We start from the raw sequence: 21,493 nt of genomic DNA, 5'->3' as shown, positions 1-21,493 counted from the left end.
TACCCCTGTATATAGCCTCCACATTGACTCTGTACCGGTACCCTGTATATAGCCTCCACATTGACTCTGTACCGGTACCCCCTGTATATAGCCTCCACATTGACTCTGTACCGTAATACCCTGTATATAGCCTCCACATTGACTCTGTACCGGTACCCCCTGTATATAGCCTCCACATTGACTCTGTACCGTAATACCCTGTATATAGCCTCCACATTGACTCTGTACCGGTGCCCCCTGTATATAGTCTCCACATTGACTCTATACCGGTGCCCCCTGTATATAGCCTCCCCATTGACTCTGTACTGTAATACCCTGTATATAGCCTCCACATTGACTCTGTACCGTAATAACCTGTATATAGCCTCCACATTGACTTTGTACCGTAATACCCTGTATATAGTCTCCACATTGACTCTGTATATTGGCCTGTTGTCTTACTGCCGCCCTTTACTTATTTGCATCAGTGTTGGAACAGGATAAATAGATAAAACACACAAAAACATTTTCAGAATCATAATTTTTTTTATTATAAAAGTCAATTTCTACATATTGTTTCAGGACACATTTTTTCCATTAAAAAAAGAAAATTAAAAACCAAAAAAAATAAAGTGTTTTATTTTAAAAAGAGTCTGTAGCGTCACACAGCTCTGTTTTACGACACGTGATAATATTGTAGAACACCACTAGGACCACACACAACCCTGGGAACAACAACAACCTTCTACAAACAGCAACACCGAATGAAGACACCCACAACATTCAGCTCTTACCCCCAACAGAGGTCTGCTATTGGACGTGTTGGCCCACAGCAACTGTTTCCAGGGTTACAGATGTTTGCGATGACGACTAATTCAGTTACACGGTGATATTATGAGTCCCCTTTAGGTCGTGTCTGGTCCAGTCCAGCTCTTAACTAACGCCTGACCTAACTAACCTTTGACCTCTGGTCAGCCCTCAACCCTGCAGGGTCACTGACAGGCACACATAACTTTCAGCCAATCAGATTCCTCCTCTGGCCCGTTAGGATTCCGGTGGAACTGGGTTTGTTCGTTTTACCTCGCCGCGACCCTGGGAGGGCGGAGTTTCCACTTTAGGACCAATGGAATGGTCTCAAAATGCGCAAACTCCGCCCACTAGGCGAGCGCTAAATCGAACGCACCAATCCAACAGGCACGAACACCACGCTAACACTTTACTCATCATCGTCGTCATCCTCGTCATCGTCGTCCTCCAGGTCATCGTCATCATCATCGTCGCCACCGGCCATGGCGTGGGGCATCATATTGGACGAGCCACCGGGACCGGGTCGCATCGGCACCCGCTTAACGTTCGCACCAGAGCGGTATGCAGCCATATCCTACAGACAGAGAGATGGTGTTATCCAGCTGGAGCGGTATGCAGCCATATCCTACAGACAGAGAGATGGTGTTAACCAGCTGGAGAGGTATGCAGCCATATCCTACAGACAGAGAGATGGTGTTATACGAGCGGTATGCAGCCATATCCTACAGACAGAGAGATGGTGTTATCCAGCTGGAGCGGTATGCAGCCATATCCTACAGACAGAGAGATGGTGTTAACCAGCTGGAGCGGTATGCAGCCATATCCTACAGACAGAGAGATGGTGTTATACGAGCGGTATGCAGCCATATCCTACAGACAGAGAGATGGTGTTAACCAGCTGGAGAGGTATGCAGCCATATCCTACAGACAGAGAGATGGTGTTATACGAGCGGGAGGCAGCCATATCCTACAGACAGAGAGATGGTGTTATACGAGAGGTATGCAGCCATATCCTACAGACAGAGAGATGGTGTTAACCATCTGGAGCGGTATGCAGCCATATCCTACAGACAGAGAGATGGTGTTAACCAGCTGGAGAGGTATGCTGCCATATCCTACAGACAGAGAGATGGTGTTATCCAGCTGGAGCGGTATGCAGCCATATCCTACAGACAGAGAGATGGTGTTAACCAGCTGGAGAGGTATGCAGCCATATCCTACAGACAGAGATGGTGATGGTGCAGCCATATCCTACAGACAGAGAGATGAGCGAGAGGTATGCAGCCATATCCTACAGACAGAGAGATGGTGTTAACCAGCTGGAAGCGGTATGCAGCCATATCCTACAGACAGAGAGATGGTGTTAACCAGCTGGAGAGGTATGCAGCCATATCCTACAGACAGAGAGATGGTGTTATACGAGCGGTATGCAGCCATATCCTACAGACAGAGAGATGGTGTTATACGAGCGGTATGCAGCCATATCCTACAGACAGAGAGATGGTGTTAACCAGCTGGAGCGGTATGCAGCCATATCCTACAGACAGAGAGATGGTGTTAACCAGCTGGAGCGGTATGCAGCCATATCCTACAGACAGAGAGATGGTGTTAACCAGCTGGAGAGGTATGCAGCCATATCCTACAGACAGAGAGATGGTGTTATACGAGAGGTATGCAGCCATATCCTACAGACAGAGAGATGGTGTTATGGTGTTAACCAGCTGGAGCGGTATGCAGCCATATCCTACAGACAGAGAGATGGTGTTAATAGCCATATCCTACAGACAGAGAGAGCGAGAGGTATGCAGCCATATCCTACAGACAGAGAGATGGTGTTATACGAGCGGTATGCAGCCATATCCTACAGACAGAGAGATGGTGTTATAACCAGCTGGAGCGGTATGCAGCCATATCCTACAGACAGAGATGGGCATGGTATATTTAACCAGCTGGACAGGTATGCAGCCATATCCTACAGACAGAGAGATGGTGTTAACCAGCTGGAGCGGTATGACAGACAGAGAGATGGTGTTAACCAGCTGGAGCGGTATGCAGCCATATCCTACAGACAGAGAGATGGTGTTATACGAGAGGTATGCAGCCATATCCTACAGACAGAGAGATGGTGTTATACGAGAGGTATGCAGCCATATCCTACAGACAGAGAGATGGTGTTAACCAGCTGGAGAGGTATGCAGCCATATCCTACAGACAGAGAGATGGTGTTATACGAGAGGTATGCAGCCATATCCTACAGACAGAGAGATGGTGTTATACGAGCGGTATGCAGCCATATCATCCTCCAGGATAGCCTTAAAGGGGCAGTGGTATATTTTGAGACAGGCTTGATCAGAAAGCCATTCAGAAAGTATTCAGACCTTTTGACTTTTTCCACATTTTGATACATTATTATTCTAAAATGGATCAAATAAATACAAATGTCATCATCAATCTACCCACAATACCCCATAATGATGTCATCATCAATCTACCCACAATACCCCATAATGATGTCATCATCAATCTACCCACAATGCCCCATAATGATGTCATCATCAATCTACACACAACACCCCATAATGATGTCATCATCAATCTACCCACAATACCCCCATAATGATGTCATCATCAATCTACCCACAATACCCCATAATGATGTCATCATCAATCTACCCACAATACCCCATAATGATGTCATCATCAATCTACCCACAATACCCCCATAATGATGTCATCATCAATCTACCCATAATACCCCATAATGATGTCATCGTCAATCTACCCACAATACCCCATAATGATGTCATCGTCAATCTACCCACAATGCCCCATAATGATGTCATCGTCAATCTACACACAACACCCCATAATGATGTCATCATCAATCTACACACAATACCCCCATAATGATGTCATCATCAATCTACACACAATACCCCATAATGATGTCATCGTCAATCTACCCACAATGCCCCATAATGATGTCATCATCAATCTACACACAACACCCCATAATGATGTCATCATCAATCTACCCACAATACCCCCATAATGATGTCATCATCAATCTACCCACAATACCCCATAATGATGTCATCGTCAATCTACCCACAATGCCCCATAATGATGTCATCATCAATCTACACACAACACCCCATAATGATGTCATCATCAATCTACCCACAATACCCCCATAATGATGTCATCATCAATCTACCCACAATACCCCATAATGATGTCATCATCAATCTACACACAACACCCCATAATGATGTCATCATCAATCTACCCACAATACCCCATAATGATGTCATCATCAATCTACCCACAATACCCCATAATGATGTCATCATCAATCTACACACAATACCCCATAATGATGTCATCATCAATCTACCCACAATACCCCATAATGATGTCATCATCAATCTACCCACAATACCCCATAATGATGTCATCATCAATCTACACACAATACCCCATAATGATGTCATCATCAATCTACACATAATACCCTCTAATGATGTCATCATCAATCTACACACAACACCCCCTAATGATGTCATCATCAATCTACACATAAATACCCTCTAATGATGTCATCATCAATCTACACACAATACCCCTAATGATGTCATCATCAATCTACACACAATACCCCATAATGACAAAAAGCAAACTGTTTTTTAAGAAATGTTTTCAAATTCATGAAAAATAAAAAACACATACCTTATTTACATAAGTATTCAGACCCTTTGCGATGAGACTCAAAATGGAGCTCAGGTGCATCCTGTTTCCATTGATCATCCTTGTGATGTTTCTACAACTTGATTGGAGTCCACCTGTGGTAAATTCAATTGATTGGACATGATTTGGAAAGGCACACACCTGTCTATATAAGGTCCCACAGTTGACAGTCGTGTCAGAGCAAAAACCAAGCCATGAGGTCGAAGGAATTGTCTGTAGAGGTCCAGGACAGGATTGTGTCGAGGCACAGAACTGGAAACGGGTACCAAACAATGTCTGCAGCATTGAAGGTCCCCAAGAAAACAGTGGCCTCCATCATTCTGCAGCATTGAAGGTCCCCAAGAACACAGTGGCCTCCATCATTCTGCAGCATTGAAGGTCCCCAAGAACACAGTGGCCTCCATCATTCTGCAGCATTGAAGGTCCCCAAGAACACAGTCCATCATTCTGCAGCATTGAAGGTCCCCAAGAACACATTGGCCTCCATCATTCTGCAGCATTGAAGGTCCCCAAGAACACATTGGCCTCCATCATTCTGCAGCATTGAAGGTCCCCAAGAACACATTGGCCTCCATCATTCTGCAGCATTGAAGGTCCCCAAGAACACAGTGGCCTCCATCATTCTGCAGCATTGAAGGTCCCCAAGAACACAGTGGCCTCCATCATTCTGCAGCATTGAAGGTCCCCAAGAACACATTGGCCTCCATCATTCTGCAGCATTGAAGGTCCCCAAGAACACATTGGCCTCCATCATTCTGCAGCATTGAAGGTCCCCAAGAACACATTGGCCTCCATCATTCTGCAGCATTGAAGGTCCCCAATAACACAGTGGCCTCCATCATTCTGCAGCATTGAAGGTCCCCAAGAACACAGTGGCCTCCATCATTCTGCAGCATTGAAGGTCCCCAAGAACACAGTGGCCTCCATCATTCTGCAGCATTGAAGGTCCCCAAGAACACAGTGGCCTCCATCATTCTGCAGCATTGAAGGTCCCCAAGAACACAGTGGCCTCCATCATTCATTGAAGGTCCCCAAGAACACAGTGGCATCTGAAGGTCCCCAAGAACACAGTGGCCTCCATCATTCTGCAGCATTGAAGGTCCCCAAGAACACAGTGGCCTCCATCATTCTGCAGCATTGAAGGTCCCCAAGAACACAGTGGCCTCCATCATTCTGCAGCATTGAAGGTCCCCAAGAACACAGTGGCCTCCATCATTCTGCAGCATTGAAGGTCCCCAAGAACACAGTGGCCTCCATCATTCTTAAATGGAAGAAGTTTGGAACCACCAAGACTCATCCTAGAGTTGACCGCCCGGCCAAACTGAGCAATCAGGGGAAAGGGGCCTTGGTCAGGGAGGAGACCAGGAACCCAAGGGTCACTTTGACAGAGCTCCAAAGTTCATCTTTGGAGATGGGAGAACCTTCCAGAAAGACAACCATCTCTGCACCATTCAGACCTTTATGAGTGGCCAGACGGAAGCCACTCCTTAGTAAAAGGCACATGACAGCCCGCTTAGAGTTTGCCAAAAGGCAACTAAAGACTCTCAGACCATGAGAAACAAGATTCTCTGGTCTGATGAAACCAGGATTGAACTCTTTGGCCAGAATGCCAAGCATCACATCTGGAGGAAACCTGGCACCATCCCTACGGTGAAGCAGGGTGGTGGCAGCATCATGCTGTGGGGATGTTTTTCAGCGGCAGGGACTGGGAGACTAGTCAGGATTGATGGAAAGATGAAAGCAGCAAAGTACAGAGAGATCCTTGATGAAACCATGCTCCAGAGCACTCAGGACTTCAGACTGGGGCGAAGGTTCACCTTCCAACAGGACAACGACCCTAAGCACACAGACAAGAAAACACAGGAGTGGCTTCTGAATGTCTCAAGTCTCTGAGTGTCCTTGAGTGGCCCAGCCAGAGCCCGGACTTGAACCTGATCGAATATCTCTGGAGAGACCTGAAAATAGCTGAGTAGCAACGCTCCCCATCCAGGTGTGCCAAGTTGGTAGCATCAAACCCAGGAAGACTAGAAGCTGTAATCGCTGCCGAAGGTGCTTCAAAAAAGTACTGAGTAAAAGGTCTGAATACTTATGTAAATGTGACGTTTTCTCCAATAATAAAAATAATAATTATTTAAAAAACATTTTTTTGCTTTGTCATTATAGTGTGTAGATTGATGAGGGGGAAAAACTATTTAATCCATTTTAGAATAAGGCTGTAACGTTACAAAATGTGGAATAAGTCAAGGGGTCTGAATACTTCCCGAAATTCACTGTATATACTGATTTTCTAAGGTACTAATGCAATTTTTTAAAAGTGGTTCCTGTCATTGTGTAAAAATGGTGTTACGGAGATTTTGGACTAGCAAAATATATGTCCTACTACTCCAAAGGACAAGTGGCTAAGTAAGCTAATGTGAAGCCGTGTTAAAGTCCTGTATCTGTGTGCGTGTTTGTTACCGTAGTAACGTAGAGTACCTTGTCGTATTTCTCCCTCAGTCGGAGAGCCTTCTCTTCAAACGGCTGTTTCTGGGTTGGAGTCTGTTGACCCCACATGATCCCCAGCTTCTTAGCTGTCTCTCCTATAGAACAGCCTGGAGACGATAATATATACATTATATATACTACCTCATATACATTATATATATATATACACGACTACTACATCCTATAGAACAGCCTGGAGATCCGATAATACATACATTATATATATATACTACCTCATATACATTATATATATATATATACTACCTCATATACATTATATATATATATATACACTACTACTACATCCTATAGAACAGCCTGGAGACGATAATATATACATTATATATACTACCTCATATACATTATATATATATATACACGACTACTACATCCTATAGAACAGCCTGGAGATGATAATACATACATTATATATATATACTACCTCATATACATTATATATATATATATATACTACCTCATATACATTATATATATATATATATACACTACTACTACATCCTATAGAACAGCCTGGAGACGATAATATATACATTATATATATATACTACCTCATATACATTATATATATATATATACTACCTCATATACATTATATATATATATATACACTACTACTACATCCTATAGAACAGCCTGGAGACGATAATATATACATTATTATATATATATACTACCTCATATACATTATATATATATATATACTACCTCATATACATTATATATATATATATACACTACTACTACATCCTATAGAACAGCCTGGAGACGATAATATATACATTATATATACTACCTCATATACATTATATATATATATACACTACTACATCCTATAGAACAGCCTGGAGATGATAATACATACATTATATATACTACCTCATGTGCATACATTATATATATATATATATACATACTACCTCCTATAGAACAGCCTGGAGACAATAATACATACATTATATATATATATATACACTACCTGATATACATACATTATATATATATATATACTACCTCCTATAGAACAGCCTGGAGACAATAATACATACATTATATATATATATACACTACCTCATATACATACTTTTTATATATATATATATACTACCTCATATACATACATTATAAATATATATATATATACACTACCTCATATACATACATTATATATATATATACACTACCTCATATACATACATTATATATATATATATACTACCTCATATACATACATTATATATATATATACACTACCTCATATACATACATTATATATATATATACTACCTCATATACATTATATATATATATATACACACACTACTACTACTACATCCTATAGAACAGCCATATATATATATATACTACCTCATATAGAACAGCCTGGAGACAATAATACATATACATTATATATATATATATATACACTACCTCATATACATACATTATATATATATATATCCTACCTCCTATAGAACATTATATTATTATATATATATACTACCCCATATAGAACAGCCTGGAGACAATAATACATACATTATATATATATATATCCTACCTCCTATAGAACATTATATTATTATATATATATACTACCTCATATAGAACAGCCTGGAGACAATAATACATACATTATATATATATATATACACTACCTCATATACATACATTATATATATATATATAGTACCTCATATAGAACATTATATTATTATATATATATACTACCTCATATAGAACAGCCTGGAGACAATAATACATACATTATATATATATACTACCTCATATACATACATTATATATATATATATACTACCTCCTATAGAACATTATATTATTATATATATATACTACCTCATATAGAACAGCCTGGAGACAATAATACATACATTATATATATATATATACTACCTCATATACATACATTATATATATATATATACTACCTCCTATAGAACATTATATTATTATATATATATACTACCTCATATAGAACAGCCTGGAGACAATAATACATACATTATATATATATACTACCTCATATACATACATTATATATATATATATCCTACCTCCTATAGAACATTATATTATTATATATATATACTACCCCATATAGAACAGCCTGGAGACAATAATACATACATTATATATATATATACACTACTACTACATCCTATAGAACATACCTGGAGATGATAATACATACATTATATATATATATACACTACCTCATATACATACATTATATATATATATATATCCTACCTCCTATAGAACATTATATTATTATATATATATACTACCTCCTATAGAACAGCCTGGAGACAATAATACATACATTATATATATATACACTACCTCATATACATACATTATATATATATATATCCTACCTCCTATAGAACATTATATTATTATATATATATACTACCTCATATAGAACAGCCTGGAGACAATAATACATACATTATATATATATATATCCTCCCTCCTATAGAACATTATATTATTATATATATATACTACCTCATATAGAACAGCCTGGAGACATATATTATATATATATTATATATATATATATACACTACCTCATATACATACATTATATATATATACTACCCCATTATAGAACAGCCTGGAGACAATAATACATACATTATATATATATATACACTACTACATCCTATAGAACAGCCTGGAGATGATAATACATACATTATATATACTACCTCATGTGCATACATTATATATATATATATATACATACTACCTCCTATAGAACAGCCTGGAGACAATAATACATACATTATATATATATATATATATACACTACCTGATATACATACATTATATATATATATATACTACCTCCTATAGAACATTATATTATTATATATATATACTACCTCCTATAGAACAGCCTGGAGACAATAATACATACATTATATATATATATACACTACCTCATATACATACATTATATATATACTACCTCCTATAGAACAGCCTGGAGACAATAATACATACATTATATATATATATACACTACCTCATATACATACATTATATATATATATATATCCTACCTCCTATAGAACATTATATTATTATATATATATACTACCCCATATAGAACAGCCTGGAGACAATAATACATACATTATATATATATATATACACTACCTCATATACATACATTATATATATATATATACTACCTCATATAGAACAGCCTGGAGACAATAATACATACATTATATATATATATACACTACCTCATATACATACATTATATATATATATATACATTTACCTCACATACATACATTATATATATATATACTACCTCCTATAGAACATTATATTATATATATATATATATACTACCTCCTATAGAACATTATATAGACCAGCCTGGAGACTGGTAGTAATACTGTCATCAGTGCCTAGTAATACTGTCATCATTAGTGACTGTCATCATTATATATATATATATATATACTACCTCCTATAGAACATTATATTATATATATATATATATATACTACCTCATATAGAACAGCCTGAGACAATAATACATACATTATATATATATATACACTACCTCATATACATACATTATATATATATATACTACCTCATATACATACATTATATATATATATACTACCTCCTATAGAACATAATATATTATATATATATATATATATACCCTCATATAGAACAGCCTGGAGACAATAATACATACATTATATATATATACTGAGAACTCCTATAGAACATTATATTATTATATATATATACTACCCCCATATAGAACAGCCTGGAGACAATAATACATACATATATATATATATACACTACTACTACATACTGTCCTATAGAACAGCCTGGAGATGATAATAGTAATACATTATATATACTACCTCATGTGCATACATTTATATATATATATATACATACTACCTCCTATAGAACAGCCTGGAGACAATAATGTCATCAATACATATATATATATATATATGGTACTACCTGATATACATACATTATATATATATACATACTACCTCATATACATTATATATATATACATACTACCTCATATACATACATTATATATATATATATAGTACCCCATATAGAATTAGTGACCCTGGAGACATCATTATAATAGTAATACATTATATATATATATAGTACCTCATAGGGGGTAGTATATATATATAATGTACATATTATTGTCTCCAAGCTGTTCTATAAGGTAGTAGTAAATACAGTTGAAGGCAGAAGTTTACATACACCTTAGCCAAATACATATAAACTCAGTTTTTCACAATTCCTGACATTTAATCCTGGTAACAATTCCGTCTTAGGTCAGTTAGGATCACCACTTTATTTGAAGAATGTGAAATGTCAGAATAATAGTTGAGAGAATGATTTATTTCAGCTGTTATTTCTTTCATCACATTCCCAGTGGGTCAGAAGTTTACATACACTCAATTAGTATTTGGCAGCATTGCCTTTAAATAGTTTAACTTGGGTCAAACATTTCCAGTAGCCTTCCACGAGCTTCCCACAATAAGTTGGGTGAATTTTGGCCCATTTCTTCTGACAGAGCTGGTGTAACTGAGTCAGGTTTGTAGGCCTCCTTGCTCGCACACGCCTTTGCAGTTCTGCCAACAAATTTTCTATAGGATTGAGGTCAGGGTTTTGTGCTGGCCACTCACAATACATTGATTTTGTTGTACAAGAAATTTGTGGAGAGGTTGAAAAACAAGTTTGAATGACTTCCACCTAAGTGTATGTAAACTACAGACTTCAACTGTACATTATTGTATGTGTATATACATTACTATTAGACTCTCCTATAGACCAGCCTGGAGACTGGTAGTAATACTGTCATCAGTAGTGACCCTGGTAGTAATACTGTCATCATTAGTGACCCTGGTAGTAATACTGTCATCAGTAGTGACCCTGGTAGTAATACTGTCATCAGTAGTGACCCTGGTAGTAATACTGTCATCATTAGTGACCCTGGTAGTAATACTGTCATCATTAGTGACCCTGGTAGTAATACTGTCATCAGTAGTGACCCTGGTAGTAATACTGTCATCAGTAGTGACCCTGGTAGTAATACTGTCATCATTAGTGACCCTGGGAACTCCTGGTAGTAATACTGTCATCAGTAGTGACCCTGGTAGTAATACTGTCATCAGTAGTGACCCTGGTAGTAATACTGTCATCATTAGTGACCCTGGTAGTAATACTGTCATCATTAGTGACCCTGGTAGTAATACTGTCATCATTAGTGACCCTGGTAGTAATACTGTCATCATTAGTGACCCTGGTAGTAATACTGTCATCAGTAGTGACCCTGGTAGTAATACTGTCATCAGTAGTGACCCTGGTAGTAATACTGTCATCATTAGTGACCCTGGTAGTAATACTGTCATCAGTAGTGACCCTGGTAGTAATACTGTCATCATTAGTGACCCTGGGAACTCATTAGTGACCCTGGTAGTAATACTGTCCTGGACCCTGGTAGTAATACTGTCATCATTAGTGACCCTGGTAGTAATACTGTCATCAGTAGTGACCCTGGTAGTAATACTGTCATCATTAGTGACCCTGGTAGTAATACTGTCATCATTAGTGACCCTGAGAACTCCTGGTAGCATTACTGTCATCATTAGTGACCCTGAGAACTCCTGGTAGTAATACTGTCATCATTAGTGACCCTGAGAACTCCTGGTAGTAATACTGTCATCATTAGTGACCCTGGGAACTCCTGGTAGTAATACTGTCATCAGTAGTGACCCTGGTAGTAATACTGTCATCATTAGTGACCCTGGTAGTAATACTGTCATCATTAGTGACCCTGGTAGTAATACTGTCATCATTAGTGACCCTGGGAACTCCTGGTAGTAATACTGTCATCATTAGTGACCCTGGGAACTCCTGGTAGTAATACTGTCATCAGTAGTGACCCTGGTAGTAATACTGTCATCATTAGTGACCCTGGTAGTAATACTGTCATCATTAGTGACCCTGGTAGTAATACTGTCATCATTAGTGTACCTGGGAACTCCTGTTTGACCGTCGGACGGAACTCTGCTGAGAACACAAAAAAGGCAGACCTGGGGGAGGAAGAGGAAGGAGGGTTAGAGGGAAGCAGGTCATATGTGATGGAGGGAGGAGGGTTAGAGGGAAGCAGGTCATATGTGATGGATGGAGGAGAGTTAGAGGGAAGCAGGTCATATGTGATGGAGGGAGGAGGGTTAGAGGGAAGCAGGTCATATGTGATGGAGGGAGGAGGGTTAGAGGGAAGCAGGTCATGTGTGATGGAGGGTTAGAGGGAAGCAGGTCATATGTGATGGAGGGAGGAGGGAAGCAGGTCATATGTGATAGAGGGAGGAGGGTTAGAGGGAAGCAGGTCATATGTAATGGAGGGAGGAGGGTTAGAGGGAAGCAGGTCATATGTGATGGAGGGAGGAGGGTTAGAGGGAAGCAGGTCATATGTGATGGAGGGAGGAGGGTTAGAGGGGAGCAGGTCATATGTGATGGAGGGAAGCAGGTCATATGTGATGGAGGGAGGAGGGTTAGAGGGAAGCAGGTCATATGTGATGGAGGGTTAGAGGGAAGCAGGTCATATGTGATGGAGGGTTAGAGTGAAGCAGGTCATATGTGATGGAGGGTTAGAGGGAAGCAGGTCATATGTGATGGAGGGTTAGAGGGAAGCATGTCATATGTGATGGAGGGTTAGAGGGAAGCAGGTCATATGTGATGGAGGGAGGAGGGTTAGAGGGAAGCAGGTCATATGTGATGGAGGGAAGCAGGTCATATATGATGGAGGGTTAGAGGGAAGCAGGTTATATGTGATGGAGGGTTAGAGGGAAGCAGGTCATATGTGATGGAGGGAGGAGGGTTAGAGGGAAGCAGGTCATATGTGATGGAGGGAGGAGGGAAGCAGGTCATATGTGATGGAGGGTTAGAGGGAAGCAGGTCATATGTGATGGAGGGTTAGAGGGAAGCAGGTCATATGTGATGGAGGGAGGAGGGAAGCAGGTCATATGTGATGGAGGGAGGAGGGAAGCAGGTCATATGTGATGGACGGAGAAGAGTTAGAGGGAAGCAGGTCATATGTAATGGAGGGTTAGAGGGAAGCAGGTCATATGTGATGGAGGGAGGAGGGTTAGAGGGAAGCAGGTTATATGTGATGGAGGGTTAGAGGGAAGCAGGGCATATGTAATGGAGGGTTAGAGGGAAGCAGGTCATATGTGATGGAGGGTTAGAGGGAAGCAGGTCATATGTGATGGAGGGAGGAGGGTTAGAGGGAAGCAGGTCATATGTGATGGAGGGTTAGAGGGAAGCAGGTCATATGTAATGGAGGGTTAGAGGGAAGCAGGTCATATGTGATGGAGGGTTAGAGGGAAGCAGGTCATATGTAATGGAGGGTTAGAGGGAAGCAGGTCATATGTGATGGAGGGAGGAGGGAAGCAGGTCATATGTGATGGAGGGAGGAGGGTTAGAGGGAAGCAGGTCATATGTGATGGAGGGAGAAGAGTTAGAGGGAAGCAGGTCATATGTGATGGAGGGAGGAGGGAAGCAGGTCATATGTGATGGAGGGAGGAGGGAAGCAGGTCATATGTGATGGAGGGAGGAGGGTTAGAGGGAAGCAGGTCATATGTGATGGAGGGAGGAGAGTTAGAGGGAAGCAGGTCATATGTGATGGAGGGTTAGAGGGAAGCAGGTCATATGTGATGGAGGGAGGAGGGTTAGAGGGAAGCAGGTCATATGTGATGGAGGGAGGAGGGTTAGAGGGAAGCAGGTCATATGTGATGGAGGGAGGAGGGTTAGAGGTCATAGATGGAGGGTCATAGGTGATGGAGGGAGGAGGCTTAGAGGGAAGCAGGTCATATGTGATGGAGGGAGGAGGGTTAGAGGGAAGCAGGTCATATGTGATGGAGGAGGGAAGCAGGTCATATGTGATGGAGGGAGGGAGGAGGGTTAGAGGGACGCATGTCATATGTGATGGATGGAGGAGGGTTAGAGGGAAGCAGGTCATATGTGATGGAGGGTTAGAGGGAAGCAGGTCATATGTGATGGAGGAAGGAGAGTTAGAGGGAAGCAGGTCATATGTGATGGAGGGAGGGTTAGAGGGAAGCAGGTCATATGTGATGGAGGGAGGAGGGAAGCAGGTCATATGTGATGGAGGGAAGCAGGTCATATGTGATGGAGGAAGGAGGGAAGCAGGTCATATGTGATGGAGGGAGGAGAGTTAGAGGGAAGCAGGTCATATGTGATGGAGGGAGAAGAGTTAGAGGGAAGCAGGTCATATGTGATGGATGGAACGGAGGAGGGTTAGAGTGAAGCAGGTCATATGTGATGGAGGGAGGAGGGTTAGAGGGAAGCAGGTCATATGTGATGGAGGGTTAGAGGGAAGCAGGTCATATGTGATGGAGGGTTAGAGGGAAGCAGGTCATATGTGATGGAGGAGGGTTAGAGGGAAGCAGGTCATATGTGATGGAGGGAGGAGGGTTAGAGGGAAGCAGGTCATATGTGATGAGGGAGGAGGAGGGTTAGAGGGAAGCTGGTCATATGTGATGGAGGGAGGAAGGAGGGTTAGAGGGAAGCAGGTCATATGTGATGGAGGGAGGGAGAAGGGTTAGAGGGAAGCAGGTCATATGTGATGGATGGAGGAAGGAGAGTTAGAGGGAAGCAGGTCATATGTGATGGAGGGACGGAGGAGGGTTAGAGTGAAGCAGGTCATATGTGATGGAGGAGGAGGGAAGCAGGTCATATGTGATGGAGGGAGGGAGGAGGGTTAGAGTGAAGCAGGTCATATGTGATAGAGGAAGGAGAGTTAGAGGGAAGCAGGTCATATGTGATAGAGGGAGGGAGGAGGGTTAGAGTGAAGCAGGTCATATGTGATGGAGGAGGAGGGAAGCAGGTCATATGTGATGGAGGGTTAGAGTGAAGCAGGTCATATGTGATAGAGGAAGGAGAGTTAGAGGGAAGCAGGTCATATGTGATAGAGGGAGGAGGGAAGCAGGTCATATGTGATGGAGGAGGGAAGCAGGTCATATGTGATGGATAAGCAGGTAGTGATGGAGGGACGAGGGAAGCAGGTTTGGGAGCGAGGGGTCCTTCTTCCTGGAGGGAGGAGGGTTAGAGGGAACCAGGTCATATGCCATGATGGAGGGAGGAGAGTTACCCCCTCATGTCCCTCTCATATCGCAGGGAGGAGGGTTCAGGCCATGTCCTCAGGGAGGAGCTTGTCAATCACAGTGGAAGCCTACACACAGTTATAAAACATACTACATTATATATATATACTATTACACACAAACACAGTTATAAAACATACTATATTATATATATATACTATTACACACAGTTATAAAACATACTATATTATATATATATACTATTACACACAGTTATAAAACATACTATATTATATATATATACTATTACACACAGTTATAAAACATACTATATTATATATATAGGACTATTACACACAGTTATAAAACATACTATATTATATATATATACTATTACACACAGTTATAAAACATACTATATTATATATATATACTATTACACACAGTTATAAAACATACAGACACAGTGATATAACACCATTATAACAGACACCATTATGGAGGGACACCACTATAAGGGAAGACAGGTCATTATAACAGACACCATTATAAGCAGGACACCATTATAACAGACACCATTATAACAGACACCGTGTGTATAAGGGACCATTATAAAGACACCATTATAACAGACACCGGAGGTATAACACCATTATAACAGACACAGGTGATATAACAGGGTTAGGGAAGCAGACACAGTGATATAACACCATTATAACAGACACAGTGGTATAACACCATTATAACAGACACAGTGATATAACACCATTATAACAGACACCATTATAACAGACACAGTGGTATAACACCATTATAACAGACACCGTGGTATAACACCATTATAACAGACACAGTGGTATAACACCATTATAACAGGGTTGGTATAACACCATTATATGGAGACACCATTATAACAGACACAGTGGTATAACACCATTATAACAGACACAGTGATATAACACCATTATAACAGACACCATTATAACAGACACAGTGGTATAACACCATTATAACAGACACAGTGATATAACACCATTATAACAGACAGTGGTATAACACCATTATAACAGACACAGTGATATAACACCATTATAACAGAGGGAGGAGGGTATAACACCATTATAACAGACACAGTGATATAACACCATTATAACAGACACAGTGATATAACACCATTATAACAGACACGGTGGTATAACACCATTATAACAGACACAGTGGTGGTATAACACCATTATAACAGACACCATTATAACAGACAGTGGTATAACACCATTATAACAGACACAGTGGTATAACACCATTATAACAGACACAGTGATATAACACCATTATAACAGACACAGTGGTATAACACCATTATAACAGACACCGTGGTATAACACCATTATAACAGACACCATTATAACAGACACAGTGGTATAACACCATTATAACAGACACAGTGATATAACACCATTATAACAGACACAGTGGTATAACACCATTATAACAGACACAGTGATATAACACCATTATAACAGACACCATTATAACAGACACAGTGGTATAACACCATTATAACAGACACAGTGGTATAACACCATTATAACAGACACAGTGATATAACACCATTATAACAGACACCGTGGTATAACACCATTATAACAGACACCATTATAACACCATTATAACAGACACAGTGATATAACACCATTATAACAGACACAGTGATATAACACCATTATAACAGACACAGTGGTATAACACCATTATAACAGACACAGTGATATAACACCATTATAACAGACACCATTATAACAGACACAGTGGTATAACACCATTATAACAGACACAGTGATATAACACCATTATAACAGACACAGTGATATAACACCATTATAACAGACACAGTGGTATAACACCATTATAACAGACACAGTGGTATAACACCATTATAACAGACACAGTGATATAACACCATTATAACAGACACTGTGATATAACACCATTATAACAGACACAGTGGTATAACACCATTATAACAGACACAGTGGTATAACACCATTATAACAGACACAGTGATATAACACCATTATAACAGACACAGTGATATAACACCATTATAACAGACACAGTGATATAACACCATTATAACAGACACAGTGATATAACACCATTATAACAGACACAGTGGTATAACACCATTATAACAGACACAGTGGTATAACACCATTATAACAGACACCATTATAACAGACACAGTGGTATAACACCATTATAACAGACACAGTGATATAACACCATTATAACAGACACAGTGGTATAACACCATTATAACAGACACAGTGGTATAACACCATTATAACAGACACCGTGGTATAACACCATTATAACAGACACCGTGATATAACACCATTATAACAGACACCATTATAACAGACACAGTGGTATAACACCATTATAACAGACACCGTGGTATAACACCATTATAACAGCCACAGTGATATAACACCATTATAACAGACACAGTGGTATAACACCATTATAACAGACACAGTGGTATAACACCATTATAACAGACACCATTATAACAGACACAGTGATATAACACCATTATAACAGACACAGTGATATAACACCATTATAACAGACACAGTGATATAACACCATTATAACAGACACCATTATAACACCATTATAACAGACACTATTATAACAGACACAGTGGTATAACACCATTATAACAGACACAGTGGTATAACACCATTATAACAGACACAGTGATATAACACCATTATAACAGACACCATTATAACAGACACAGTGGTATAACACCATTATAACAGACACAGTGGTATAACACCATTATAACAGACACAGTGATATAACACCATTATAACAGACACAGTGGTATAACACCATTATAACAGACACAGTGGTATAACACCATTATAACAGACACCGTGGTATAACACCATTATAACAGACACCATTATAACAGACACCGTGGTATAACACCATTATAACAGACACAGTGGTATAACACCATTATAACAGACACCGTGGTATAACACCATTATAACAGACACCATTATAACAGACACAGTGATATAACACCATTATAACAGACACAGTGGTATAACACCATTATAACAGACACAGTGGTATAACACCATTATAACAGACACCGTGGGGGTATAACACCCCGTGATGTGTGTATTAATATGTACCCTCCATCTCTCAGAACACTGCTTGGAGAACTCGGCGAAGTTGACCGACTGGTCTGGTTGTTTAATCTTCTGTTCCTCCCGGCAGGTCTGGACGAAGAAGGCGTAGGCTGACGTCTTGCCCTTGGGTTTATTAACGTCCCCTTTCACCATGGTGACACGACTGACTGATGAACCACGGGAGAAAAATAGACACATTTATTAACTACTTTTATGCAAGAGCATCTAGCTAAAGTGGTTAACTAGCTAGGATCCACGTCAGATAACATTGTAGACCCGTGTGCAGTAGACTGTATAGGGTTTGCAGTGAGGGTTAGCCCGGTTAGCTGCCACCTAGCATGCTAGCTCGTTGAGAACAATGGGCCCACCATTTGCTTCCCGCCTAACGCGCTGCTAACTCATCCCATCCCCCAGCGCTAGCATTTATGCTAAAGATGCTAACGCTGTTAGCTTTCGGCTAGTTAACGTTAGCTAGTGTGAAGAAGAAAAATAATAATGAGTAATCAAATTACTCATCCTTAATAAAGCAAGTTTATTTTTTACTTTAACTACATGTGAAATGTAGATGTAGCTACGTAACGTTTCGGTGGCTCGCTTTGTAGTTAGCTAACGTTAATATACAGTAACGTTACCGTACAGTAACGTTAACAGTTAACGGTACAGTAACTTAGCAGAAAAAATACGAGTTAAACATGCAAGGGGAAACTAACGTTTTCTACAATTATTCAGGTACATTTTTCATGAAATGGCTTCATGTAGGGAAAACATTTAATTTGACTACTACTAACGTGTAATATTTTCCATGACTTACTTTAACCGGTCAGATAGAAATAATTCGTTTCACGTTGTTGTTGTTGTTGTCGACGCTGTGTGCTTTGCTACGGAGGCCAGTTGATAGAGGTTCAAACTGGATGGAGCTCAGACCCCGCCCCCAGCCCGCCCCCGAGTGTTGAGATGTGCGGAAACTCGTCCCTGATTGGCCAGGGTGCGTTCGATTCAGCCTTGATTTGGTACCAAAGAGCCAACTCCGACTACTGCATGCCGTGCGGCAGATTTTCGCCCTAGTTGAACGCGGTAAATGGAATAATATTGTGATTCTGATGTTTTTTTGCGCGGGTCTGTGATAGTTTATTACTAGCTGATTGACAACGGTACTAACCATGTCTGTCCGATCAGATCTGAACATTGTCCACTACTTGTCTTGTTAGTAATATGATGAAGCGATTCACAACAATGAAAACGACAAGAGCCTAGAGATTGGAATCCTTTCTGGCTCACTTTGGCGAGAGGGGTGAAGCTGGTTTTAATGTCTATGGGGTGAAGTGGCAACTTTACGTTGCCTCTGCTTTGGTGTTCTATACTGAACAAGGATATAAATGCACCATTTCATTTAACTAGGCAAGTCAGATAAGAACAAATTCTTATTTACAATGACACTGGGCCAATTGTGCACCGCCCTATGGGCCTGGATTCAAACCAGGGGCTGTAGTGACTCCTCTACCACTGAGATGCAGTGCCTTAGACCACTGCGCCACTCGGGGCTGAAATCATTAAAGATCCCAGAAATTTTCATTCACACAAAAAAACGTATTTCTCTCAGAATTTGTGCACCATTTGTCCTTTGACAAGATAATCCATCCACCTGACAGGCGTATCAAAAAGCTGATTGGCGCAGTGGTCTAAGATACTGCATCTCAGTGGTCTAAGATACTGCATCTTAGTGGTCTAAGATACTGCATCTCAGTGGTCTAATATACTGCATCTCAGTGGTCTAAGATACTGCATCTCAGTGGTCTAAGATACTGCATCTCAGTGGTCTAAGATACTGCATCTTAGTGGTCTAAGATACTGCATCTCAGTGGTCTAAGATACTGCATCTCAGTGGTCTAATATACTGCATCTCAGTGGTCTAAGATACTGCATCTTAGTGGTCTAAGATACTGCATTTCAGTGGTCTAAGATACTGCATCTCAGTGGAAGAGGTGTCACTGCAGTATTTGGTCAAAATAGAATAAAATCATTACACAGGTGCACCTTGTGTCTGACGGTGGTGCTGTTACTAATGACTACCTGGAG

General features: G+C 40.0%; 1 protein-coding gene across 1 annotated transcript; it reads right to left on the bottom strand.

The window, feature by feature from the left end:
• Positions 1-505: 505 nt before the first annotated feature.
• LOC115116342 (high mobility group protein B2-like) lies at positions 506-20,337 on the bottom strand. Its single transcript, XM_065014999.1, has 6 exons — positions 20,229-20,337; positions 19,421-19,584; positions 16,298-16,336; positions 13,120-13,300; positions 7,009-7,124; positions 506-1,360 (listed from the first exon to the last, which is right to left on the bottom strand). Exons 2-6 carry the CDS (start codon positions 19,568-19,570, stop codon positions 1,196-1,198), a joined length of 651 nt encoding a protein of 216 aa, XP_064871071.1. The 5' UTR covers positions 19,571-19,584; positions 20,229-20,337; the 3' UTR covers positions 506-1,195.
• Between the last annotated feature and the right edge of the window lie 1,156 nt (positions 20,338-21,493).

Source organism: Oncorhynchus nerka, unplaced genomic scaffold (genome assembly GCF_034236695.1).
Source record: "Oncorhynchus nerka isolate Pitt River unplaced genomic scaffold, Oner_Uvic_2.0 unplaced_scaffold_1810, whole genome shotgun sequence".
In the NCBI taxonomy this organism is placed as follows: domain Eukaryota; kingdom Metazoa; phylum Chordata; class Actinopteri; order Salmoniformes; family Salmonidae; genus Oncorhynchus; species Oncorhynchus nerka.
This window is presented reverse-complemented; position numbering and strand designations above follow the sequence as displayed.

Coding starts and splice junctions, on each gene's coding strand:
- LOC115116342 (XM_065014999.1), bottom strand. CDS start 19,570: ATGGTGAAAGGGGACGTTAATAAACCCAAGGGCAAGACGTCAGCCTAC. Junction 16,337..19,420: donor AGTGTTCTGAGAGATGGAGG/GTACATATTAAT, acceptor AACTGTGTGTAG/GCTTCCACTGTGATTGACAA. Junction 13,301..16,297: donor AGCTCCTCCCTGAGGACATG/GCCTGAACCCTC, acceptor CCCTCCATCACA/TATGACCTGCTTCCCTCTAA.